The 22,402-nt window shown below is 43.3% G+C and overlaps 3 protein-coding genes across 16 annotated transcripts in view; 2 read left to right on the forward strand and 1 right to left on the reverse strand.

Annotated features, from left to right (window-relative positions):
- Positions 1-21,022, reverse strand: golga5 (golgin A5). 14 transcript variants are annotated; one of them, XM_058056997.1, is made up of 23 exons: positions 20,714-21,022; positions 20,435-20,600; positions 20,050-20,124; positions 17,293-17,350; positions 16,155-16,265; positions 15,980-16,060; positions 15,849-15,897; positions 14,254-14,355; positions 10,141-10,224; positions 9,551-9,952; positions 9,066-9,129; positions 8,125-8,760; positions 6,589-6,792; positions 6,295-6,514; positions 5,081-5,204; positions 4,661-4,864; positions 4,418-4,588; positions 4,211-4,339; positions 2,343-2,441; positions 2,024-2,249; positions 1,204-1,303; positions 360-423; positions 1-316 (listed from the first exon to the last, which is right to left on the reverse strand). In XM_058056997.1, the coding sequence occupies exons 11-23, from the start codon at positions 9,103-9,105 to the stop codon at positions 77-79; spliced, it is 2,457 nt and encodes an 818-aa protein (XP_057912980.1). In that variant the 5' UTR covers positions 9,106-9,129; positions 9,551-9,952; positions 10,141-10,224; positions 14,254-14,355; positions 15,849-15,897; positions 15,980-16,060; positions 16,155-16,265; positions 17,293-17,350; positions 20,050-20,124; positions 20,435-20,600; positions 20,714-21,022; the 3' UTR covers positions 1-76. The 14 variants fall into 14 exon arrangements, with proteins under 14 accessions (XP_057912980.1, XP_057912986.1, XP_057912984.1 ...); XM_058057003.1 differs by lacking the exon at positions 17,293-17,350; XM_058057001.1 differs by having other exon boundaries at positions 14,238-14,355; positions 16,155-17,350.
- Positions 11,709-19,922, forward strand: gmfb (glia maturation factor, beta). The gene is made up of 7 exons (XM_058057052.1): positions 11,709-11,770; positions 13,733-13,829; positions 15,826-15,875; positions 15,962-16,011; positions 16,103-16,185; positions 16,257-16,330; positions 17,107-19,922. The coding sequence occupies exons 1-7, from the start codon at positions 11,768-11,770 to the stop codon at positions 17,176-17,178; spliced, it is 429 nt and encodes a 142-aa protein (XP_057913035.1). The 5' UTR covers positions 11,709-11,767; the 3' UTR covers positions 17,179-19,922.
- The window catches only part of cnih1 (cornichon family AMPA receptor auxiliary protein 1), an 8,397-nt gene continuing 6,385 nt past the window's right edge, over positions 20,391-22,402 (forward strand). The window contains exons 1-2 of the mRNA XM_058057050.1: positions 20,391-20,586; positions 21,724-21,792. Coding sequence (XP_057913033.1) covers positions 20,506-20,586; positions 21,724-21,792 — 150 coding nt within the window. The 5' untranslated portion in view covers positions 20,391-20,505. The remainder of the gene's footprint in view (positions 20,587-21,723; positions 21,793-22,402) is intronic.

A 22,402-nucleotide genomic window follows, 5' to 3' on the forward strand; every position in this document is an offset into this window, starting at 1 on the left:
TATGTTTTTTTTTCCAAGTCATTTATTAAAATAACAGCTTTACATAGTTAAATACAATCTCTGAAGATGAAGCAGACTAGTTGTTTATTGTAACACCCGGGTCATGACATAATCGTCCTTTCATGTCTCTGTCGGTTGTATTTTCTTGGTATTTTGGGGAGAAAAATAGTGTCTTACGCTGATATATGTGCAAAACATTTGCAGCTAGCTTCCGTCGGGGTGTGCGTGATGCATTTCTGGCGAGTAGGTGAGAAGCACAATCATCACCCACACGTGCAGCACGGCCTGTGTAAACAAACAAACAAACACAAACGTTCTTTGTCTCTTTGATCAGCCAATTGTTTTCAGGAAGTTCTCACCATGTACAAGATGACAAACACTCGGGCCATGGGGTAGCGCCTCAAGAAGATCCCCAGTCTGATGCTTGGAGGACAAAAAAAAACACGAGCATTATTTGGCAATAATAATCCTTGACATTCCCAATTATTTGTCTAAATAATTGAAACTAACAATTCCCGGGAAATAAATGCAAAAAAGGGCTGCATGTCGGTCGAGTGGTTAGCATATAGACCTCACAGCTAGGAGACCCGGGTTCAATTCCACCGTCAGCCATCTCTGCGTGGAGTTTGCATGTTCTTCCCGTGCATGCGTGGGTTTTCTCCGGGTACTCCGGTTTCCTCCCACATTCCAAAAACATGCTAGGTTAATTAGCCACTCCAAATTGTCCATAGATATGAATGTGAGTGTGAATGGTTGTTTGTCTATATGTGCCCTGTGATTGGCTGGCCACCAGTCCAGGGTGTACTCCGCCTCTCGATCGAAGACAGCTGGGATAGGCTCCTGCACCCCCCGCGACCCTCGTGAGGATAAGCGGTAGAAAATGAATGAATAAATGCAATGAAAGCATTTCTGTCATTTCTACAGTTGTTTACAAAGTCTTCCGTCTTTTAGTCTTACTATGAACATCCAGCAGCAACACAACATTTTGGCATGACTACTATTTTGATGAAAAATGTACTGAACCAAGTTGAAACGCTACCTCGTTTGTTTACTCGTCGCTGCCATCATGAAATACAAATGTAATATTTGCCAATTTACCTTTTACTTTCAAAAAACAAACCAATATCATTCCAAACGACGTATAACATATTTAAGCAAAGTTGACCAATTATGTCAGGGACTCTTTAGGTTCATGCAACTTACCTGAAACGGTCAATGGTACTGGCTGCCTTCTGCACTTTGCCGTACATTCCCCGACTCTCTTGGTTGCTGAAAAGGACCGGAATGTTTCTTGGTCTTGTTCCTGAAAATGACAAATATAGAAACAGCGGTGTGAAAAAGTGTTTTCCTTATGTTTTGCATGTTTGTTTTAGATCATCCCTCAAATGTAAATATTAGTCAATGACAACACAACACAAAATGCAGTTTTCAAGTGAAACTTTTCATCATTAAAAGGTGCTGAAAAGGTGCTCGCATCCCCTGTTAAAACATAACTGAGATGAATTGAGATCTATCAGTGTGGAAAAGGCTATAACATTTCTAAAGCTCTGGGACTCTAACCAACTACAGTGAGAGCTATTACACACAAATGGTGAAAACATGGAACAGTGGTGAACCTTCCCAGGAGTGACCGGCCAACCAAAATGACCCCAAGAGCGCGACCGCAACTCATCCAAGGTCACAAAAGGCCCCACAACAACATACAAAGAAGTGCAGGCATCACTTGCTTCAGTTAAGGTTAGTGTTCATGACTCCACCATAAGAAAGACAGGGGGGGGGGCAAAAAGGGCCTGCATGGTAGAGTTCCAAGACCAAAAAGGACATTAAGGCTTGTCTCCATTTTGCCAGAAAACATCTTGATGATCCCCAAGATCTTTGGGAAAATACTCAAAAGTTGAACTTTTTGGAAGGTGTGTATCTGGCATTTCCGAAAAAGAACATCAGTAAAATATGGTGGTGGTAGTGTGATGGTCTGGGGCTGTTTGGCTGCTTCAGGACCCGGAATGACCGCATGGATTCTCACCTGCTCCCTCCACGGCACTCATGTTGATGGCTGCTCCTCCCCCGGTCGGACCCCCTTGGCTGTTCTTCATCTGCTGCTCCAGACGCTCCAGTTGGAAGACCAGTGAGCTTTTCTCGGTGCCCAGAGCTTCCAGCATGGTCTGTTTCTGGATCAAGGTCTCGGTCAGCTGGTGCAGACGCTTCTCCAGCTCCGTTTGGCTACTGCTGCTCAAGGTCTTGTTGGTCAACTGGAGAAAAGACAAAAACACAGAAACCAAGAATTGAACTCGTCTGCTGGGATAGGTTCCCGCTTCCCCTTGGATGGACAAGAAAGAAGTAACCTGGTTCCTGAGTTTCTGTATTTCATCTTCTCTGTCTTGAACCCGGCTCTGCAGGGTACTTTTAACGCGATGCTGCTCTTCCTCCACATACTGCAGCTCCTGTGAAGACACAAATATTATACAGTCATGGAAAAACAATGACCAGACCAGTCTTGTTTCTTCAGTTTCTTGATTTTAATGCCTGCCGCGACTAAAGGTATCCTTATTTGGAGAAATACTGTTTAACGATGATTTTAGGAAAATCAAAAACGCCATTTTAGGAAAACAAGAGTTTGTTTATATCAGCATTGCAGAGAAATACACAATGTAACAAAACACAAAAGACAAGTGTGCAAGACCTCTGAATTTTACAGCTCAAAAAGGAACTGTACTTTTTTTTGGGGGGGGGGGGTATTTTGCCCAATTCTTGCATCATTCCCAATCGTTGTGAAACATGAACACATATTTCATTCCCTTTCCTGGGCATTATAACATGAAAAAATGATGTGATGACATAATATGAGCTAGCTAACAATGCACATCCATGCTGTGATCATGCAGTAACATGTACACTGATGATAACATGTCATAGTTGCAGTATAGGTAGATAGGTAGGTAGGTAGGTAGGTAGGAAGAAAGGAAGAAAGGAAGGAAGGAAGCAAGAAAGCAAGCAAGCAAGGAGGGAGGGAGGGAGGGAGGGAAGGAAGCAAGGAAGGAAGCAAGGAAGCAAGGAAGCAAGGAAGCAAGCAAGGAAGGAAGCAAGCAAGCTAGGAAGCAAGCAAGCAACGAGGGAGGGAGGGAGGAAAGGAAGCAAGCAAGGAAGGAAGCAAGCAAGCAAGCAAGGAAGGAAGCAAGCAAGGAAGCAAGGAAGCAAGCAAGGAAGCAAGCAAGCAAGCAAGGAGGGATGGAGGGAGGGAAGGAAGCAAGGAAGGAAGCAAGCAAGCAAGCAAGCAGGGAGGGAGGGAGGGAAGCAAGGAAGGAAGGAAGCAAGCAAGCAGGGAGGGAGGGAGGGAGGGAAGCAAGGAAGGAAGGAAGGAAGGAAGGAAGGAAGCAAGCAAGGAAGCAAGCAAGGAAGCAAGGAAGCAAGCAAGCAAGCAAACAAGGAAGCAAGGAAGCAAGCAAGGAAGGAAGCAAGCAAGCTAGGAAGCAAGCAAGCAACGAGGGAGGGAGGGAGGAAAGGAAGCAAGCAAGGAAGGAAGCAAGCAAGCAAGCAAGGAAGGAAGCAAGCAAGGAAGCAAGCAAGCAGGGAGGGAGGGAGGGAGGGAAGCAAGGAAGGAAGGAAGGAAGGAAGGAAGCAAGCAAGCAAGGAAGCAAGCAAGGAAGCAAGGAAGCAAGCAAGCAAGCAAACAAGGAAGCAAGGAAGCAAGCAAGGAAGCAAGCAAGGAAGCAAGCAAGGAAGCAAGCAAGCAAGGAGGGATGGAGGGAGGGAAGGAAGCAAGGAAGGAAGCAAGCAAGCAAGCAAGCAGGGAGGGAGGGAGGGAGGGAAGCAAGGAAGGAAGCAAGGAAGGAAGGAAGCAAGCAAGCAAGCAGGGAGGGAGGGAGGGAGGGAAGGAAGGAAGCAAGCAAGCAAGGAAGCAAGGAAGGAAGCAAGCAAGGAAGCAAGCAAGCAAGCAAGCAAGCAAGCAAGGAAGCAAGCAAGGAAGGAAGGAAGGAAGGAAGGAAGGAAGCAATCAAGCAAGCATGGAAGCAATCAAGCAAGCAAGCAAGCGAGGAAGCAAGCAAGCGGGCAAGCAAGCAAGGTAGGAAGCAAGCAAGGGAGGAAGCAAGCAAGGAAGGAAGGGAGGAAGGAAGGAAGGAAGTGTGCAATGTGTTTTCTGTGAACATATGTGAACATCTTCCATATGTGGAATGGATGAACTCCATAAGTTCTACTGAGAGATCCTGTTGACCTGTTTGAGGCGCTCCACTTCCGCTTCCAGCTCCTGCTTGATGCTGCTGAGCGAAGTCTGCTGCTCCTCCAACTGCAGCGCCTGCTCTCGCCACGTTTCTGCCTCGGCCAGCGACTGACTTTCCAGATCCTAACGGTCAGCGAGACTTTGATGATCAAGTCAGCGATGGCGTGCGTCTGTGCTTCCCACGTCTATCGCTCCACTCACCTGTAAGTCTGCGCGCAGCGAGTGCACTTGACCCTGGAGTTTGTGGATCTCCTCCCTTTGCAGCTCCTTCTCGTGACGCAGCTCCTCCACTTCCAGAGCTGCCGCCCCGCTGCCGTCCAGAGCGTCCAGGCCCGAGCCCTCCTTCAGGCTGCTGATGAGCTTCTCTTTAGACTTGATGACACCACAGCGTCAGCGTCCTACGTGCGTGCCGAGTTTGGTGGACGCGGGTGAGTGGAGGCTTACTTGCAAGATGCGTGAGGCTTTGTGCTTGTAATCGTGGAGGTCCTGCTTGGCGGTGTCCGCTGCCGCTTTGGCGCTCCTCAGTTGCTGATGAAGGCTGTCTGCGCGCAGCTTCTCCTCTGCCAATCTCTTCTCTGCTGCCGTCACCGCCTCTGCCAGCGTTTGCCTCTCGGACTCCAGGCGGGACAGGCGGCTGGAAAAGTCGCTCTGGAGCACACAGTGAATCCGACTGATCGTTTTTTTTTTTCCCACAAAGAGGATTGGACTGTAAACGATGGCTGTGCTTGCATGACAACAATCTACTATAAGCAGACAACTTTTTCAAAAGTAGCTAGCAGTGTGAACAGAGTGAATGCTAACAGAGTGAACTAACAGCAAGAAAGGCAGTTAGAAAATGGAAAAAGAGAGGATTTAAAAAGGCACCTGCATCTGCCGAAAGCCGTCCTCTTCCCTCCTGTGGGCCTGCTCAGCCTCACGCAGCCTCTCCTGCAGGCTCTGGAGCGCTAGAGACTGCATGCTGCTCCCTTCGGTGTGGTCCTCCAAAATCCTGGAAAAAGCAGCACAGCTCTGTAAATGACAGGCGTGTCCAACTGTTTTAAAAAGAGAAACTCCTGCAAAAACCCTGGTCAAAGATCCTCTATATCACAAGAGTTCTCTGCTGTTTATAAAAGACACGTTGCAAAAAAAAAACCCTTGTCAAAGATCCTGTATATGACAGGTCTGCTGCTTTTAAAGACACCCTGCAAAAATAAAAAAAAACCTTTGTCAAAGAACCTCTATATCACAAGAGTTCTCTGCTGTTTTTAAAAGACACGTTGCAAAAAACCCTTGTCAAAGATCCTCTATATCACAAGAGTGCTCTGCTGTTTTTAAAAGACACATTACAAAAAACCCTTGTCAAAGATCCTCTATATCACAAGAGTGCTCTGCTGTTTTTAAAAAACACATTGCAAAAAACCTTGTCAAAGATCCTGTATATGACAGGTCTGCTGCTTTTAAAGACACACTGTAAAAAAAAAAACCCTTGTCAAAGATCCTCTATATCACAAGAGTTCTCTGCTGTTTTTAAAAGACACATTGCAAAAAACCTTGTCAAAGATCCTGTATATGACAGGTCTGCTGCTTTTAAAGACACCTTGCAAAAATATAAAAAAATCCTTGTCAAAGATCCTCTATATCACAAGAGTTCTCTGCTGTTTTTAAAAGACACATTGCATAAAACCCTTGTCAAAGATCCTTTAAAAGACACATTGCAAAAAACCCTTGTCAAGGATCCTGTATATGACAGGTCTGCTGCTTTTAAAGACACCCTGCAAAAATAAAAAGAAAACCTTGTCAAAGATCCTCTATATCACAAGAGTTCTCTGCTGTTTTTAAAAGACACATTGCAAAAAACCCTTGTCAAAGATCCTGTATATGACAGGCCTGCTGCTTTTAAAGACACCTTGCAAAAATAAAAAATAAAAACCCCTTGTCAAAGATCCTGTATATGACAGGAGTTCTCAGCTGGTCAAAAGATCCTTTCTGTCAAGAGGGCTCTACTGTTTTTAGGAATCTGCTGTCTAAATCCAAAGATTGGACGTGAACTGGCCCCTGTACCTGACCCAAAGCCCCGAACACGCTGGTAGAGATGGTACCTGGACTTTTCCTTCTGCGCTTCCTCCAGAGCGGCGCTGCGGCTCCTCAGCAGCTGGTCGGCCTCGTCCAGTCGGACTTTGAGGACAGCGAGTTGACCGTCTTTGGCGGCGAGCGCTTCGTTCAGGTCGTCCACTTGCGAGCGAAGTCCTCGCAGCGCACGGTCGCCCTGAGCCTGCTCGGCGTTCCACTTGTCGGCACGCAGACGGGCGTGGTTGAGTTCTGCAGGAGAGGACATTCACAAATGCGGCTATCGGGGGCGACCAGTACTCCCTTATTTCAAATAAATCTCTTACCTTCTTGAAAGTCTTTTGATCTCTGGATGACCGAGGCCATTTCCTGGTTGAGTGAGGCCACCTCACTGCGCAGGAGTTGGTTCTCCAGACGCAGGCTGGACAGAACCGGGCCATGAGGCTCCTCTGGCGGACCGGACTCCTGCCGACTTGACTCCTGAGGGGCAGCCACGGCCGAGGTGCAGGCCTCAGATGAGTCCGGGCTGACTGCGATGCGGATGGATGTGCAACCACACATATGAATTGACTCACATACGGCATTCAGTCACATAGGACACACCCTCCCAACTAGAGCCCGACCCATATGGGATTTATGGGGCCGATGCAGATACCCATATTTGGGACAGAGGAAAAAACTATATCATCTGATGGGCCAATATATGAAATAAGACCATTAATATACACAGGATAAAATACTGCACATGAACATCAATACGTATAATACCCAAAATATGAAATAATAATACAAAGAAGCAGAAGACAAATTAAAATCTGGACGTTATTATTTATTATTAACACTGTCAGTGTAAGGACTGTAAACACACTGATAAATTAGAAAATGCAAACGGCAAAGACACTATAAGAAAAAGGACAAACGGTAAAGACACTATAAGTAAATAAATAAATAAGAAAAGGACAAACGTTAAAGACACTATAAGTAAAAAAATAAGAAAAGGACAAACGGTAAAGACACTATAAGTAAAGACATTATAAAAAAGAAATGAAAAACGGTAAAGACACTATAAGTAAATAAGTAAGTAAATAAATAAGAAAAGGACAAAAGGTAAAGACACTATAAGTAAAGATATTATAAAAAAGAAATGAAAAACGGTAAAGACACTATAGGTAAATAACTAAATAAAAAAATAAGAAAAGGACAAACAGTAAAGACACTATAAAGAAGAAATGAAAAACGGTAAAGACACTATAAATAAGAAAAAACAAACGGTAAAGATCTGTAAATAAGAAAAGGACAAACGGTAAAGACACTATAAGTAAAGACATTATAAAAAATAAATGAAAAACGGTAAAGACACTATAGGTAAATAACTAAATAAAAAAATAAGAAAAGGACAAACAGTAAAGACACTATAAAGAAGAAATGAAAAACTATAAATAAGAAAAAACAAATGGTAAAGTCACTGTAAATAAGAAAAGACTTAACGGTAAAGACACTGTAAATAAGAAAAGACTTAACGGTAAAGACACTGACTACTGACTACAGACATTGAAATTGGAATTGAACCCTGGTCTCCTAGCTGTGAGGTCTGCGCGCTAACCACTCGATCGCCGTGCCTCCCTACTATGATGATGATGATATTTCATAGCTAATTTCATAGCTAAATGAATTGACAAATGATCAGAAACGCCTGTCATTGTACACTACAACCATAAGGAGACAAGTTATTGTTAATACCCAATCTAGCATGACTAATTTATGCAGATTTTGTTGATCGCATGTGCATTAAAGAATGTCACCCAATGGTATGGAAGGTGATCATACACAATACTACAACACTGAGGGTGCAAATTTCTTACCTTGACTTTGCTGTTTAGCAGAGCTCTCCTCAGATGCTTTCATGCTGTGAGACGACAGCGAGCTGAGGCTGGAGGCCCGAGACACTCCTCGTGTGGAGGGGGGCGTGGATGGGAGCGAGGGGATGGTGGTGGGAGGAGGAGTTTGGTTTTTAGCTTCGGCGAGCTGGCTCGGCGCTGGCGCTTTGACGGACTCCCAGTTCGAGTCGCGCCTGGCGGGGACCGGCGGCTCGGAGCTGTTCAAGAAGTCAAAGAGCATATCGTCGTCCACATCACGCTCGCTCTTTTTGCGCTTGACAAAGCCGGAGGAGGAGCCCTTGGACGTGCCGCTTGATGCCTGCTTACCAGAGGGGGCGCTGGACATGCTGACCGAAGCAGCCATCGGAGCAGAAGCGGACTTCTTAATGTTGCCTGCTGCTGCAGAGATGTAGCTTGACGCCTGGTGAGAAGCGCCGCTGCTCATATTAAAAGCCTCTGGTTTGTATTCAGGATGGCCTGATGCGTCTCCTTCGTAGAATGAAGTGAGGGGGGGTGTTTTATCCTGATTTTTGCTCAAGGCAGTGGCAGCTCCCTGGTCCACTTTATTCAGGAAGTCTTCGGCTTTGCCAGCAAACTCGGCAAACCAAGACATTTTGGACTCTACAAAAAAGAACAAGAGAAAACAGCACAATGTGAGGATGCTTTAGACCAGGGGGCCAATTGCGGCCCACTAATTGACATGGAAGAATAGTGCTAGTGCTAGTTTGCATGATGCGTGTGTTGACTTCACATTGCATTCGGGTTAAAATATGCTGCAAAAATTCCACCCATTTTCTGTACCGCTTGTCCTCATTAGGGTCACGGATAAGCTGGCACCTATACCGGCTGACTATAGCAAAATACAAATGATAAAATTATAATAATTAATAAATAATAATACAAATAAGAGTCCTCCAGTTCCGTACCGGCAGTGAACGCTACAGGACTTCCTTCATTCCACACCATCCAGCTCTTCAATACCTCACCTGCCTGTAAAAATAATTCCCAATCTTATATGCCCTCACTTGCACAAAGTGTACATTTACTTGTATTTACTTATATTTCTACATTCTATATGCAAATATAAAAATCTTGTTCATCATGTATTCTTTTTATTCTATTTTATCTTATGCACAGAGCGACTGTAAGATCCCCAGTGTATCAATAAAGTTGGATTTGAGGCAGGGCAATGGCTACTAAGTTAGCATGCTACATTAAAAATACACGTCCGGGATCACTCTGTGATTTACGAACTCTTTCTTGCCAATTAAATCCTAAAACGCAGTTTTGTGACATCTCGGTGGCTTAAATACAGGCATAATAAAGATGTGGTAACTACGCTTGTATATTACTTCCTGTATGCTAAAGCTAACAGTGCTCAGGTAAAGCTACACTACTTCCTCCATCTTACCGTCTTTAAACCAAGTCCGAATGTCAAAACGTCCCCGAACACCACGCTATCTCCGAGGTTGAAGTAGTGAAGGTGAAAGTGGAATGTTTGGATACAAGCAGACAAATGTCATCGCATGACAGGTCAAAACAAAATAGCAATAGTCTTCTCTCTACGTGGACAAGTGGGCCGTCGCAAAATTTTGCGAACTGAGGCAGAGATGTCGACTTGCGCATGTGCGGAACTGCAAGCGCTTCCGGTGCGGATCTCGTGCTGACGGCGCTTCTTGTTTCTGTTTCTGTCGCTCCGGTAAAGAAGTCCTCCTCTGGACCAAAAAAGGGACAGCGGTCGTCCAGAATTAACTTTTTTTTTTTCAGTCTCAAGCTGTAAAATGTTGGACTATTTCCACAGGAAGAGCCAAGCCTAAAAAAAAACAAACAAAAACACGTGATACAATAGATTAATACAACAGTAGGCCATAGCCAATTGCAATGCTGCTCTCAACCCCTAGAGGGCACATTTGCGTTGACAAAGAGGTGTTGGTAATGTAGCAGTTTTTTTCAAAATATTATCCCATGATAACGAAATATCATTTTATATCATCACTGTACCGTAATGTTCTGCAGGTCCGTTTTCTTGCTGTGCACAGCTTCCCCATCTTCTCCTTCATCTGGCAGATCTCGGCTGGGAGGAGTCTGGAGATAATCAGGTCCAGTTGTTTAGCACTCGGTTTAAACAGCGCTGTTCCACTCCCAAAACAACAAGCACCAGTTCCAGACAAACCTTCCCAGGAGTGGCCGGCCAGCCAAAATGACCCCAAGAGCACAGCCACGACTTATCCAAGAGGTCACAAATGACCCCACAACAACAACTAAAGAACTCTAGGCCTTATTTGACTCAGTTAAGGTCAGTGTTCATGACTCCACCATAAGAAAGACACTGGGCAAATACGGCCTGCATGGCAGAGTTCCAAGACCAAAAGCACTGCTGAACAAAAAGAACATTAAGTCCCATTACATTTGGCATTTCAGAAAAAGAACATTAAAGCAACGGTAAAATATGGTGGTGGTAGTGTGATGGTCTGAGCTGTTTAGCTGCTTCAAGACCGGGAAGACTTGCTGTGATAAATGGAAGCATGAGTTCTGCTGTATAGCAGAACTGAAGTGGAGCGGCCTAGTCAAAGTCCTGAACTGAATCCTATTGAGATGCTGTGGCGTGAGCTTAAAAAGGAGCCTTGTGCTAGAAAAGCCTCCAATATGGCTGAATGACAACAATTCTGCAAAGATGAGTGGGCCAAAATTCCTCCACAGCACTGGAAGAGACTCATTGCAAGTTATAACAAACTCTGGAATGCAGTTCTTGCTGGTGGCCCAAGCACTTTTTAGCTTTAGGGGGCGATCACTGTTTCCCACAGGGACATGTAGCCTTGGATTTTTCATTTTATGTTCAGTTGTGTTGTCATTGACTAATATTTTCATTTGCAATATTTACACCATCAAAAATACAGGTATTATATAAAAGGAATATTCAAACATTTGAAATAAATATATCTAATATTTCAATAATGGGCTGCACGGTGACGAGTGGTTAGTGCTCAGGCCACACAACTAGGACACCCGAGTTCAAATCCATCCTTGCATGTTTGCATCTTTGCACGTGGGCCATTCCAAAAACATGCTAGGTTAATTAGCCACTCCAAATTGTCCATAGGTATGAATGTGAGTGTGAATGGTTGTTTGTCTATATGTGCCCTGTGATTGGCTGGCTACCAGTCCAGGGTGTATCCCGCCTCTAGCCCAAAGACAGCTGGGATAGTCTCCAGCGCCCCCTCGACCCTTGTGAGGATAAGCGGTAGAAAACGAATGAAAGGATTTCAATACATAAAATATTCAACAATTCCATAATTATAATTTACTTAATAATTCCCAATGTTATTATTACATTATTCTTTAGTAGTGATTGGTTCGTACCGATTCAACACTGATACAATTGTTGATATTGATACGATGATGAAATGATTTCAATATATAAAATATTCAGTAATTCCATAGTTATAATTTACTCAATAATTTCCAATGTTATTATTACATTATTCTTTAGTAGTGATTCATTCGTACCGATTCAACACTGATACAATTGTTGATATCGATACGATGATATTTATGTCGCTCCGCCCACCTCTGCCATTCAGAGCTTCAGCTTCCTGCCGCTTCGAGCTTCCAACTCTTCACAACAACAATGGTAAGTGTGTCGATGCTGTCGGTGAGAGTTTGTGTCGTGTTCGCTTGTGTGTTTCCATCGAGGGTGCTCTTTTACACATTTTCGTTTTCGGGACGATAGAGGGAGAAAAAAATAGACTTTAAAATTGGCTAGCGTTAGCTCGGTAGTCTCTAGCATGAGTTCCACCCTCCAGTGTCAAGTTGTGACGCAAAATGTCAGTCGTACTCCGGTTGTGCACTTCAACGTAAAAGACAATGCAATGCATACTAACTTTGACCTTACCAACCTTGACAGTAAGACAGTTAAACTGTGTTAAAATGTTTAACTGTCATATACTCAATTATATTTCTTTATTCGTGTTACTTTTGTCAAGCGAGAAATGTTGTTGGAAATCTTATGTTGAAGTCGAATCCAGCGAGTTTCCGGTGTGTTTAGTGCAAGTCCGCTATGTCGTGACGGTTTTACTTGTTGGTGTTCTTTGGGACTGAGTCTCTCGAAAGGGGCTTCTCTTTGGTGCCGAGCAACGTTGTTAATATAAGACCGTTTCCGGTTTGGCTAGCTCGGCGCAAGTTAGCCTACTGCTACTAGCGGCTAGCATTTCCTGGTGTGGAAAAAAAAAATGAGACTTCCATGTCGTCTGCAACCTCTCGCCTTAAAGTGTTGTCATTGTTCCTCATTGTCTGTGCGCTTCCTGTGTCACTTGCACTAGACGCCCCCCCCCCCTCGTACCTCCTTTAATCTCTAAGGATCTTCTCTGAAAGCCCAAAAGAAATCCTGCCTCCCACCAGCCATCTGTTGAGGAAGGTGTAATTATAGAATTGACAGAGACACGCAAAAGTCTTTCCAAGAAGCTCATATCTTGCGTGTAGCAGCAGTTATGTAATGTGGGCGTGACACTGGAGTCCATAAGATAAAAATCCGTGTTGTATTATTTTTCGGAGTATTGGATGTGGGTCAGGATTGGGAATCCTTCACATCGAGTCAAGCCGTGCACCATGCTATAAAGTTCTGAGCTGCTTACAAAGCAGGAAGGAAAACACACACACACAATTTAAAGCGCCACAAGGTTCCTTAAAACTAGTAAAGCCAAGTCAAATAGAACATGCATATTATGGTTTCTGACACCATGCAATATAATGGAACCTTTTAAAGCCAAACCTCCCCATTCAGGTCAGAAATGGGAATTCCACAAAAAAGGTACGCCTGTAAAGTGACCCGAATTTATGACTTCTGTTTTTCATTGATTTTTCAGGACTGGCAATTTTAGACAATATTTTTATTGTGATACATTTTTTGAAAGGCACTAAAAAGGGCACTACTAAGGGGGGAAAATACACCAGAATATAAATTTCACAACCCCACTTGGTGTAGGCGACTGTGCACCCCATTGCTTAACCCTTAGATGCACGAGTGACTGGACCCTACACTCTTCCATAAGTGGGTCGAAAATGACCCATATTAGAATCAATGTGCTTTTAAGCCATTTTGGTTAGTATTAATCACTTGTATTATATCTGATGTCTGGCTTGTTCTGACGTAGAGTCCCCACAATAGTGAGATCCTTCTACCGGAGATGCTGTGCAAGAGGCACACTGCATGGTGGAAAAAGTTATCCGTGGTGATGTTGCGACCCGTGTTTCTCAATCTACTACACAACTACCACCCAGTACACTGCTAAGCAAAGCATCGGCTCAAGTCTGTGCTGCTTCTAAGTCTTTGCATAGAAAATTCTGTTGGGCCCCATTGAAGTTACATACGTATGTATGTCTGACATCAAATTCAGCAAGTTTGCTTGTAGGGAAGGCTGCAGTAACTGGTGTAAGTGGAGGAAAATGGACGAATTCTTGTTTGTGACTTTGGCACTTAAAGGGCTATTATTTGGGGGGGGTATATAAACCCATATTACAGTTTAATGCTAATATCTGGCTGATAATATTGGTGGTACATCCCTAGTTATGAATGTTGATGCTGTTTTGTTGTCAGAGTGAGTCACTGACGGTGTGCGAAGTGGACGAAGACCTGGTCAAAATGCTGCAAAAGTTTCGTATGCGCAAGGAGACCAACAACGCCGCCATCGTCAGTAAGTATCGGCAACTCTGCTCCTAGCATTAGCGGGACCCGGCGCCTGTGCTGAAGTACCAAGTCCGTGAAAGATTCGGCTTCATCGTTCAGAATCCTTGACACTTCAGAATTGGGTCAGCTGTGCGCAGCGTTAAGCCGTAAGCCAACACTTGTCTATTAACACCCCCGCGCTAGGAAGATTGGATGCTGTGTCCTGCTGCGTTTGACGGGATGACGCTTTAAATCGGCAAGCCAAATAGGCTGACACAAATTTGGAAAAAAGGCTTTGATTTAAAACACAAAAACAAAACAACACATAGAATGTCGTTTTGAAGCCATGCACGTGAAGACTCAAGGCCACCTGGTAGCCCCGCCTACATTCGGCCATCGGTTGCAGCCCACCACCAATAAGTTTAGACTGCCTCACCTTGATTTGGAAGTACCTGTGTGTCAGTGAATGTAGCTTGTTGTTCTAACTCCATACAGTAGATGGCATCGCAATCCTTATGTGGAACATGATCACTCATGTTTTCCTTTGTTGTCATCTAAAAAAAAAAGAAAAAGAAAAAAACAGTCACCATGAGGGAGCTAACAATGCACATAATGGGACACACCTATTTTGACTACAAAGCCCTCCAGAAAACCTTCAACAACGATTTTTGGTTTTATATAATCAATGACAACACAACTGCACACAAAATATATGAAAGTTTTTTTTTTTTTAATGAAACCTTTTACTATTAAGGGAGAAAAAAAATCAAACCTATATGGTCCTGTATGAAAAAGTGATTGCCTGCCCCCCACCATAACTTAAATTAATTGAGATGCATTTATTAGTGTGGTAAAGGTTAAAGTCATTTCTAAAGCTTTGGGACTCCAGCCAACTACAGTGAGAGCCATTATCCACAAATGCCCAAAATGGAACAGTGGTGAACCCTCCCAGGAGAGGCCGGCCAACCAAAATGACCCCAAGAGTGCAGCCACATCTCATCCGAGAGGTCACAAAAGACCCCACATCAACATCTAAAGAAGTCCAGGTCTCACTTGCCTCGGTTAAGGTCAGTGTTCATGACTCCACCATAAGAAAGACACCAGGCAAAAACGGACTGCATGGCAGAGTTCCATGACCAAAACCACTGCTGAAGAAAAAGAACATTAAGACTCTGTGGTCTGACCAGACAAAAGTTGAACTTTTTGGAACATGTGAGTCCCATTACATTTCAGAAAAAGAACATTAAAGCAACGGTAAAATATGGTGGTGGTAGTGTGATGGACTGTCTCCAGAAAACATCTTGATGATCCCTCAGACCTTTGGGAAAATAATCTGTGGTCTGACCAGACAGAAGTTTAACTTTTTGAAGGTGTGTACCATTACATCTGGCATTTCAGAAAGAGAACATCATCGGAACAGTAAAATATAGTGGTGGTAGTGTGATGGTCTGAGGCTGTTTTTCTGTAATAAATGCAAGCATGACTTCTGCTGAAGGAGAATTTCTGGCCTGTTGGTGACCTCAAGCTGAAAGCAACTTGGGTTCTGCAGCAGGACGATGATCCAAAACCCACCAGGAAGTCCACCAAATAAAATGAAGACTTTGGAGTGGCCTAGTCAAAGTCCTGACCTGAATCCTACTGAGATGCTGTGACGTGACCTTTTAAAAGGCTTCTTGCTGGAAAAGCCTCCAATGTGGCTGAATGACGACAATTCCTCCACAGCTGGAAGAGACTCATTGCAAGTTATCACAAAGATTTGATTGCAGTTGTTGCTGCTAAGGGTGGTCCAACCACTTATTAGCTTTAGGGGGCAATCACTTTCTCACACAGGGACATGTAGCTTTGGATTTGTTTTCTCCCTTAATAATAAAGTTTGATTGAAAAACTGCATGTTGTGTTGTTGTTGACTGATATTTACGCTTGTTTGATGATCTGAAACATTTCTGCATGACAAACATCCAAAAAAATAAGTCACTTCTTATGTCATGAATACAATAAATGTTTTTCTTTGTTGTTTTTCCCAGTGAAAATTGATAAGGACAAACACCTTGTGGTTCTTGACGAAGAGCACGAGGTAAGGGGCGAGAGCGATACTCCTGAGTAGAATAAAAGCCTTTGATGAGGTTGTGCTTTTTCACTTTTGTTGATGTTTGCTTTCAGGATATTTCCCCTGATGACCTGAAGGACGAACTCCCGGAGAGACAGCCCAGATATCCTTTGGCCAAAACGACTACAAGCATTCCTTTCTTTTTTTGATTTCTGATAACAAATGAAAAGGAAATGCACCTTAGCAGCAGAAACATTTGTGGTCTACAGTTATAAATACCATCACGACGACGGACGAGTGTCCTACCCGCTATGCTTCATCTTCTCCAGCCCAGTAGGTCGGTACCGTAGCGTACAGTAGAATGGAGTCAAATCCAGTACAGTTATGCCTCATGTGGTGTCTGTACAGGTTGCAGGCCTGAGCAGCAGATGATGTATGCAGGAAGTAAGAACAAATTGGTGCAAACGGCCGAAATGACAAAGGTTTGTGTTCCCCATCTTTGGTGGGTCGTCAACTAAACATTCAACATCTTAATACAGATGATATATTTTCATTTTTACACTGCTAGCAACCAAAACCTAATGAGATATGTAAAATCGATTACAATATTTGATCACGATTGATCACTTTTGCCACAGTCAATCACACTCAGAAATAATCGCATTTAATCGCAGATAGAAATACGTTTTTATCTATAATAACCCAAAATTCACCAAGATGTGGGCCAGTCACCAATAATTAATCAATAATGGAGCTTAAAAAATGAAGGTTGTCAACTAAACATTAACCTAATGAGATGTGTAAAATCGATTACAATATTTGATCGCGATTAATCAAATTAAATTAATTTTTGCCACAATCAGTCACACTCAGAAATAATCGCATTTAATCGCAGATGGAAATAAATTTTTATCTATTATTGTTAATTATAAATATATTAATTTTTACACTGCTAGCAACCAAAACCTAATGATATGTAAAATCGATTACCATATTTGATCACGATTAATTACATTTTTGCCACAGTCAGTCACACTTAGAAATAATCGCATTTAATCGCAGATGTAAATACATTTTTATCTATATTATTTAGATTATATATTTTAATTTTTACATTGCTAGCAACCAAAACCTAATGAGATATGTATATTCGATATTTGATCGCCACAGTCAATCACACTCAGAAATAATCGCATTTAATCGTCGTATTTTTAAAATCGTGTTATTAACCCGCCACCGCTAAATGTTGCCCCTGCAGGTGTTTGAGATCCGAAACACGGAGGACCTGACGGAGGAGTGGCTCCGAGAGAAACTGGCCTTCTTCCGCTAAAAGGAAGCCCGGATTGTGCAACGCAGATGTTCCTGCGGGGGTGGGGTGGGGTGGGGTGGGGGGGACACCCTGCCACTGTTGCCCTGCCGCTGTTGCCCTTCTCCTGAAGCAGACCTGATTTAGACGCCGTCGACTCCTTCCTGTCTCGTTTTAGGCTTCTCGCTGGCTGAATCTAAAATGGAAAACACCGTTTGACACAGGTCTGATTCCCACCGCTGACCCCCCCACCCCCAAATCCATTTTTTTGTGGCCTCCATGTGCCAAGTGTGTTGAATTAACACTCCCGCAACGCTCAAGAGGGGACCAAGCTCATACGTCGCTTCCTAACGCTCATTCTGGGAGAGGCTTTGTGCCCGTACAGGAAGTGGTTTACTAGTTTATTCCTTTTGCCTTTTAGTAGTATTACATTTGGTGCGTTTGGGTTGTGGGACATTCTTTGAAATACTTTCTTGGTTTTTTTGTTTGGATTTACATTTATACACAATAGTCTGCAAAGGCTGTTAATTTGAGGGCGGAAATCTATAGTTTTTTTCCCTACAGAGTTTCCACATACTAATTTTTGGCTTGAGGCCTTTATATTCCGGATACCGATGGTGCTTACTAGTGGAGATTCGAACCCGGGGCGTCCGCCCCAAAGTCCAGAACGCGAACCACTACACCACGGCGGGCCCAAATCTATAAGGCGTTATATACAAATTCAATATTGGCATCCCAGCTGGTCGTGCAAGTGGTTTTTTTTTGTTAGTTTTAAGTGTTGTCGGGGTGTCACGTATTCATCCCGTGTTCTTTCCGCGGTTCTTCCGATGTCACCGTCCACAACACTGATACATTCCAAAAGGGACCATGTGACCAGTGAATCCACTCCATAGCTTCTACTGTGCGTTCGTAATACTATTAGTAGTCGTGTTGATGAATGTGATGACAGATTCTGGCATCAAACTGCTTTGAGGTTGTGATGTTCCGGCGGGAAAGATGAGAAAATGGAACGTTCCTGTAAGGAGTGGTGTCGGATTGTCACAGGAATGTTTCTGAATGTTCTGAACTCCTTTTTCGACGCCCGTGTCAAGCGTAATGCTGCCTGGAGGGGTTGACTTGGTGTGGGAGTGGACAGCGCCACTGCTGGTTGCCGCCTACTAATGTCTTTTACGCCCCATCTCCTGTTTCCATGACGATGCAAACCCGTGACAGACGTCTGCGCTGTCCATTGTGCTTTTGTGCCAGTATCATTAAAAAAATTAAATGCTAAATTGCAACTCTGTTGGGTCTCCGGGTGGAAACCAAACGTCCACTTGAGGTCAAGATGCCACATTTTTAACAGGCATGCACCCTCTGTAACGTTCAGATGACTACCGTATTTTCCTGACTGCAAGTCGCATTTATTTCACAACTATACAATAGCACAAAAGAACAGGCTGAATAAATGCCCTCTATGTTAACATAACACAACTTCACCGAGCTCCCAATCTCATATAATCACCTTTATACTTCTATTACCAAATTTAGTAGACATTAACTTGGGATGCTCTGATCAGGGTTATATGCTGCGATTCCGATACCAAACATCCATAAATGAAATGGGCCGATACCGATCACATGGATTAAGTTTACATTTATTAAATCACTTAAGATGAGAGGGCTCTAAATGTTTAAAAGCATACTTAGAAGGTAGTAAACGGGTTTTCAATGTCCTACTTTGTGGAAATTCACTTATCACACTCAGATCTGGGACCAATTAACAGCGACTACTGTTAGTCACGATTAGCTAGGAGCTGCAGGATCAGCCAAACTATGACAAAACGGTCGACTTGCAGACCGGAAACGAAGGTAGCTCCTATATACCATTTATATGGAATCGTCTTAAGATGCATGATGAATGTGGATTCTTTGTGAAAACCCAATTTTTGCATCCTCCACACCAACTAACAGGAACACAGTTGCTGTAAACACACTCTCATTATTGCTAAATGCAATTTAAAATCTAAAAAAAAAAGTGTTGGATTTACAGCAGGAAGTGGATAAAATGCATATGACTGGGTTGTCACATCCTTTCTAAATTCTTACAATGTTAGCGTAGTGGCGATGCTTTAGTTGATATGGAACATGCAAGGTTACATCCAAGAACACATTTGCACAACTTGACAGTTCTGAAAAGGAGTAGGAAGAATCAGAGCTGATTTTCATCCTACTCTTTTTTTCTTCTCCCACGCTACTGCAATGACTGATTGTAATCATGAAAAGACCAAAGTCAACAATGCTGCAAAGTCTGATTTTTTTTTTTTGCGCAATCTTGCATGTCTGAACAGGGTGATGCCCACATTGACTGAAACATTATTATTATTATAAGTATGGGTCAAAAGGTTTTTCTCGCTGCTGTTTTCCTTCCCAAGCAGAATCGTCAACCAAAAATGATTGATTTCCCTTTATCAGTAAACTGTAAAGTAAACCACACTTGCCCTCCTTTTTAATGAGTATTCATGAATAATCATAAAAGGTAATGGTCCCCTTCTTATTGTTTCCCCCCCGTGTTACGCTTTTGTAATGATCATAATGTAGTAATGCTGTAATAGTCACTGTCCTACTGTTTTCTTTTCCTTTTCAATGACCGCAACAACAACATTTGAAACCTGTATCATAAGGCCACACGGCGACTGTGAAACTTGAGATACTGTATTTGTACTTTCCGTACTTTCTATTATAAAAATGATTGTCTCTTGTTGTCCAAATAAAAGCGTCCAAGACGTTAATTCAATGTGAGTCAGTTCTGTGCATTGGACAGGTGGCAAGTACACTAACAGATATATTCATGGAGGAAACTCAAGCAGTCAGTTGCTTTGTTTCACTCACAAAAGGTACAAGAAAAAAAATACTTACTTTTTGCTGATGCACCAAAGCCAATTTTTGTCAAAAATGTCATTACATCATCCAGCACAGTCACAAAATGGAGTCCTGTGGGAAACATTACATGACATGAGTCGCATTATATTGCGCAGAACATAAATGTCAGACAATAAAGGACATTTAATGTAAACACTGTAGCCCTAATAGTTGCTGTTACTTACTCTTACTGCTTAACAAGAGTTTGTTTGTATTTCACGACAGAATGTTCGCTCCAAACAAAAAAAAGTCCAGAGTGCTTGAGGGAACAACACAAACCGTGTAGTGGAGTCCACAAGATGGCGGTAAGGCGACGCACGAGGGAGTGTTATATATGGCTAACGGAATACGCCGGAGAAGAAGACAGATTTCTGGGGCTAACCTCAAATCCGTCATCATCACCACCAGAAGAGCTGACCCAGTGGAGGAGGAGGAAGAAGACGACGACAAAAAATGGCGTTCACGTTCGCGGCCTTTTGTTACATGCTGGCGTTACTGCTCACGGCGGCGCTCATCTTCTTCGCCATCTGGCATGTAAGTGGCCATCACTGTGGACATAATCAGGAAGTTAAATGTAGGCAGTTAGCATCGGCCTCCAAAGCTCCAAAGTCGGAGAGAGAGAGAGAGAGGGATAGCCAGGCTATGTTTGACGGCAACACACCTGCGGTAACTTAAATAGACTGAAACATGCGTGGAATATTCGAGTGACGTCCGCTTACAACGTTGCCATGCGCCTGTTTAGCGTTCTGCAATGAATTAAGTCGGCTAAACACTTGACGTTGACCCGCTTAAACGCCAACTTGTTCACTCTCGGTTATATCTTCGCTCCCTTGTTGCGTTATTTAACGACATTTGTCCGTTTGGGTCGCTGCCAAGTCAATATTGTGCTTGTCAAACGCTAAGGCGATTTGCTAGCTTACTTGGCTAATAAGCTAGCAGGCTTAGCAAGAACCACATCGCGCTGTCACCTGCTTTTTGGAGTACGTGAAGTCTCGCGAGAACAGCGAGGTGAACAGACTGCGGGTGTAAACACACGCAGTACTATATTAACCCAAACACTAAAGTGCAGAGTTAATATGGTGATTATTTTTAATTATTGTATCATTTAGATGTAATAAAGGAACAAAAATATTTACAGTAATAATAACATGGTTTTACCAGCCATTATATTGGATGGGACGGGTGCACCCCTGTTCGATTCTCTGCTTGGAGAATCTCTGTGTGGAGTTTGCATGGGTTTTCTCCGGGTACTCCGGTTTCCTCCCCCATTCCAAAAACATGTTAGCTTCATTGGCCACTTCAAATTGTCCATAGGTATGAATGTGAGTGTGAATGGTTGTTTGCCTATATGTGCCCTGTGATTGGCTAGCGACCAGTCCAGGGTGTACCCCGCCTCTCGCCCCAAGACAGCTGGGATAGGCTCCAGCATACCCGTGACCCTAGTGAGGATAAGCAGCAGAAAAAATGGATGGGCGCAACCCTCAAGTATGTAGGCTGTGTGGCCTACATAGTAACCACTCGTCCACCGTGCGTGTTTAAAATACATTCATTCATTTTCTACCGCTTATCCTCACAAGGGTCGCGGGTGTGCTGGAGCCTATCCCAGCTGTCAATTCACGTTTCCCTTGAATTGTGGATTATGAATACTTCCGTTTGCATTGTGCTCTGCAGATAATTGCGTTTGACGAGCTGAAGACGGACTACAAGAATCCCATAGATCAGTGTAACACCTTAAATCCGGTAAGTTCCCTCGCCAACGCCTCTGTCTCGCCATTCTTGCCTCGATGAGCGCATGCCGAAATTGCTCTGATTGACCGACGAGAGAAGATCTTTTTCTGTGTGCCTTTATCCAGTCATTTCCCCTGCACTGTTATGCAAAATAACCTGGCTGTCTTATTATGGATTCAACTTGTTTCCGCTGTCTAAACTCTAATGCTCTAATTCTTTTGTCCCTCCCACCACCCCACCCCCGCCCCAATCCGCTTTGTTTACACATGGCTAACGGCAACAACAACAAAAAAAAAAGACAATTGAAAAGGTCAAAAAGATTAGGAGAATGAAAATTGCATTGAAGGTTTGTACCAATTTTACCAAGTTTTAAATGACTTCAAGTCTTCAGTCTTTGTCATTGTGCACGAAGAAGCGTTTGCAAACGTCTTTTCACTTAACTAAACCAGCTTGAGTTTGGGGGATTAGATGTTAGCACCTTTAGTGGACCAGTTGGTTGCATTTTGGATGCAGTGTTTCCCATACATTTGTGGCGGACTGCCATAAATGGATTTAGTATGACATGCTCACCTTGGTACAGATAAAAATATAAATATTATGCCAGTAATACGACCCTTCCCCG

This window comes from Doryrhamphus excisus, chromosome 19, assembly GCF_030265055.1.
Source record: "Doryrhamphus excisus isolate RoL2022-K1 chromosome 19, RoL_Dexc_1.0, whole genome shotgun sequence".
Taxonomy (NCBI): domain Eukaryota; kingdom Metazoa; phylum Chordata; class Actinopteri; order Syngnathiformes; family Syngnathidae; genus Doryrhamphus; species Doryrhamphus excisus.

Excerpts from the sequence above, each read along its gene's own strand:
- golga5 (XM_058057005.1), bottom strand. The coding sequence starts at position 9,105 with ATGGTGTGGAATGAAGGAAGTCCTGTAGCGTTCACTGCCG. Across the intron at positions 1,304-2,023 it reads GAGTGCCGTGGAGGGAGCAG|GAACAAGACCAAGAAACATT; the intron begins GTGAGAATCCAT and ends TGTCATTTTCAG. Across the intron at positions 424-1,203 it reads AGTACCATTGACCGTTTCAG|CATCAGACTGGGGATCTTCT; the intron begins GTAAGTTGCATG and ends TTGTCCTCCAAG.
- gmfb (XM_058057052.1), top strand. Across the intron at positions 15,876-15,961 it reads TTCTTGACGAAGAGCACGAG|GATATTTCCCCTGATGACCT; the intron begins GTAAGGGGCGAG and ends GTTTGCTTTCAG. Across the intron at positions 16,186-16,256 it reads CATCTTCTCCAGCCCAGTAG|GTTGCAGGCCTGAGCAGCAG; the intron begins GTCGGTACCGTA and ends GTGTCTGTACAG.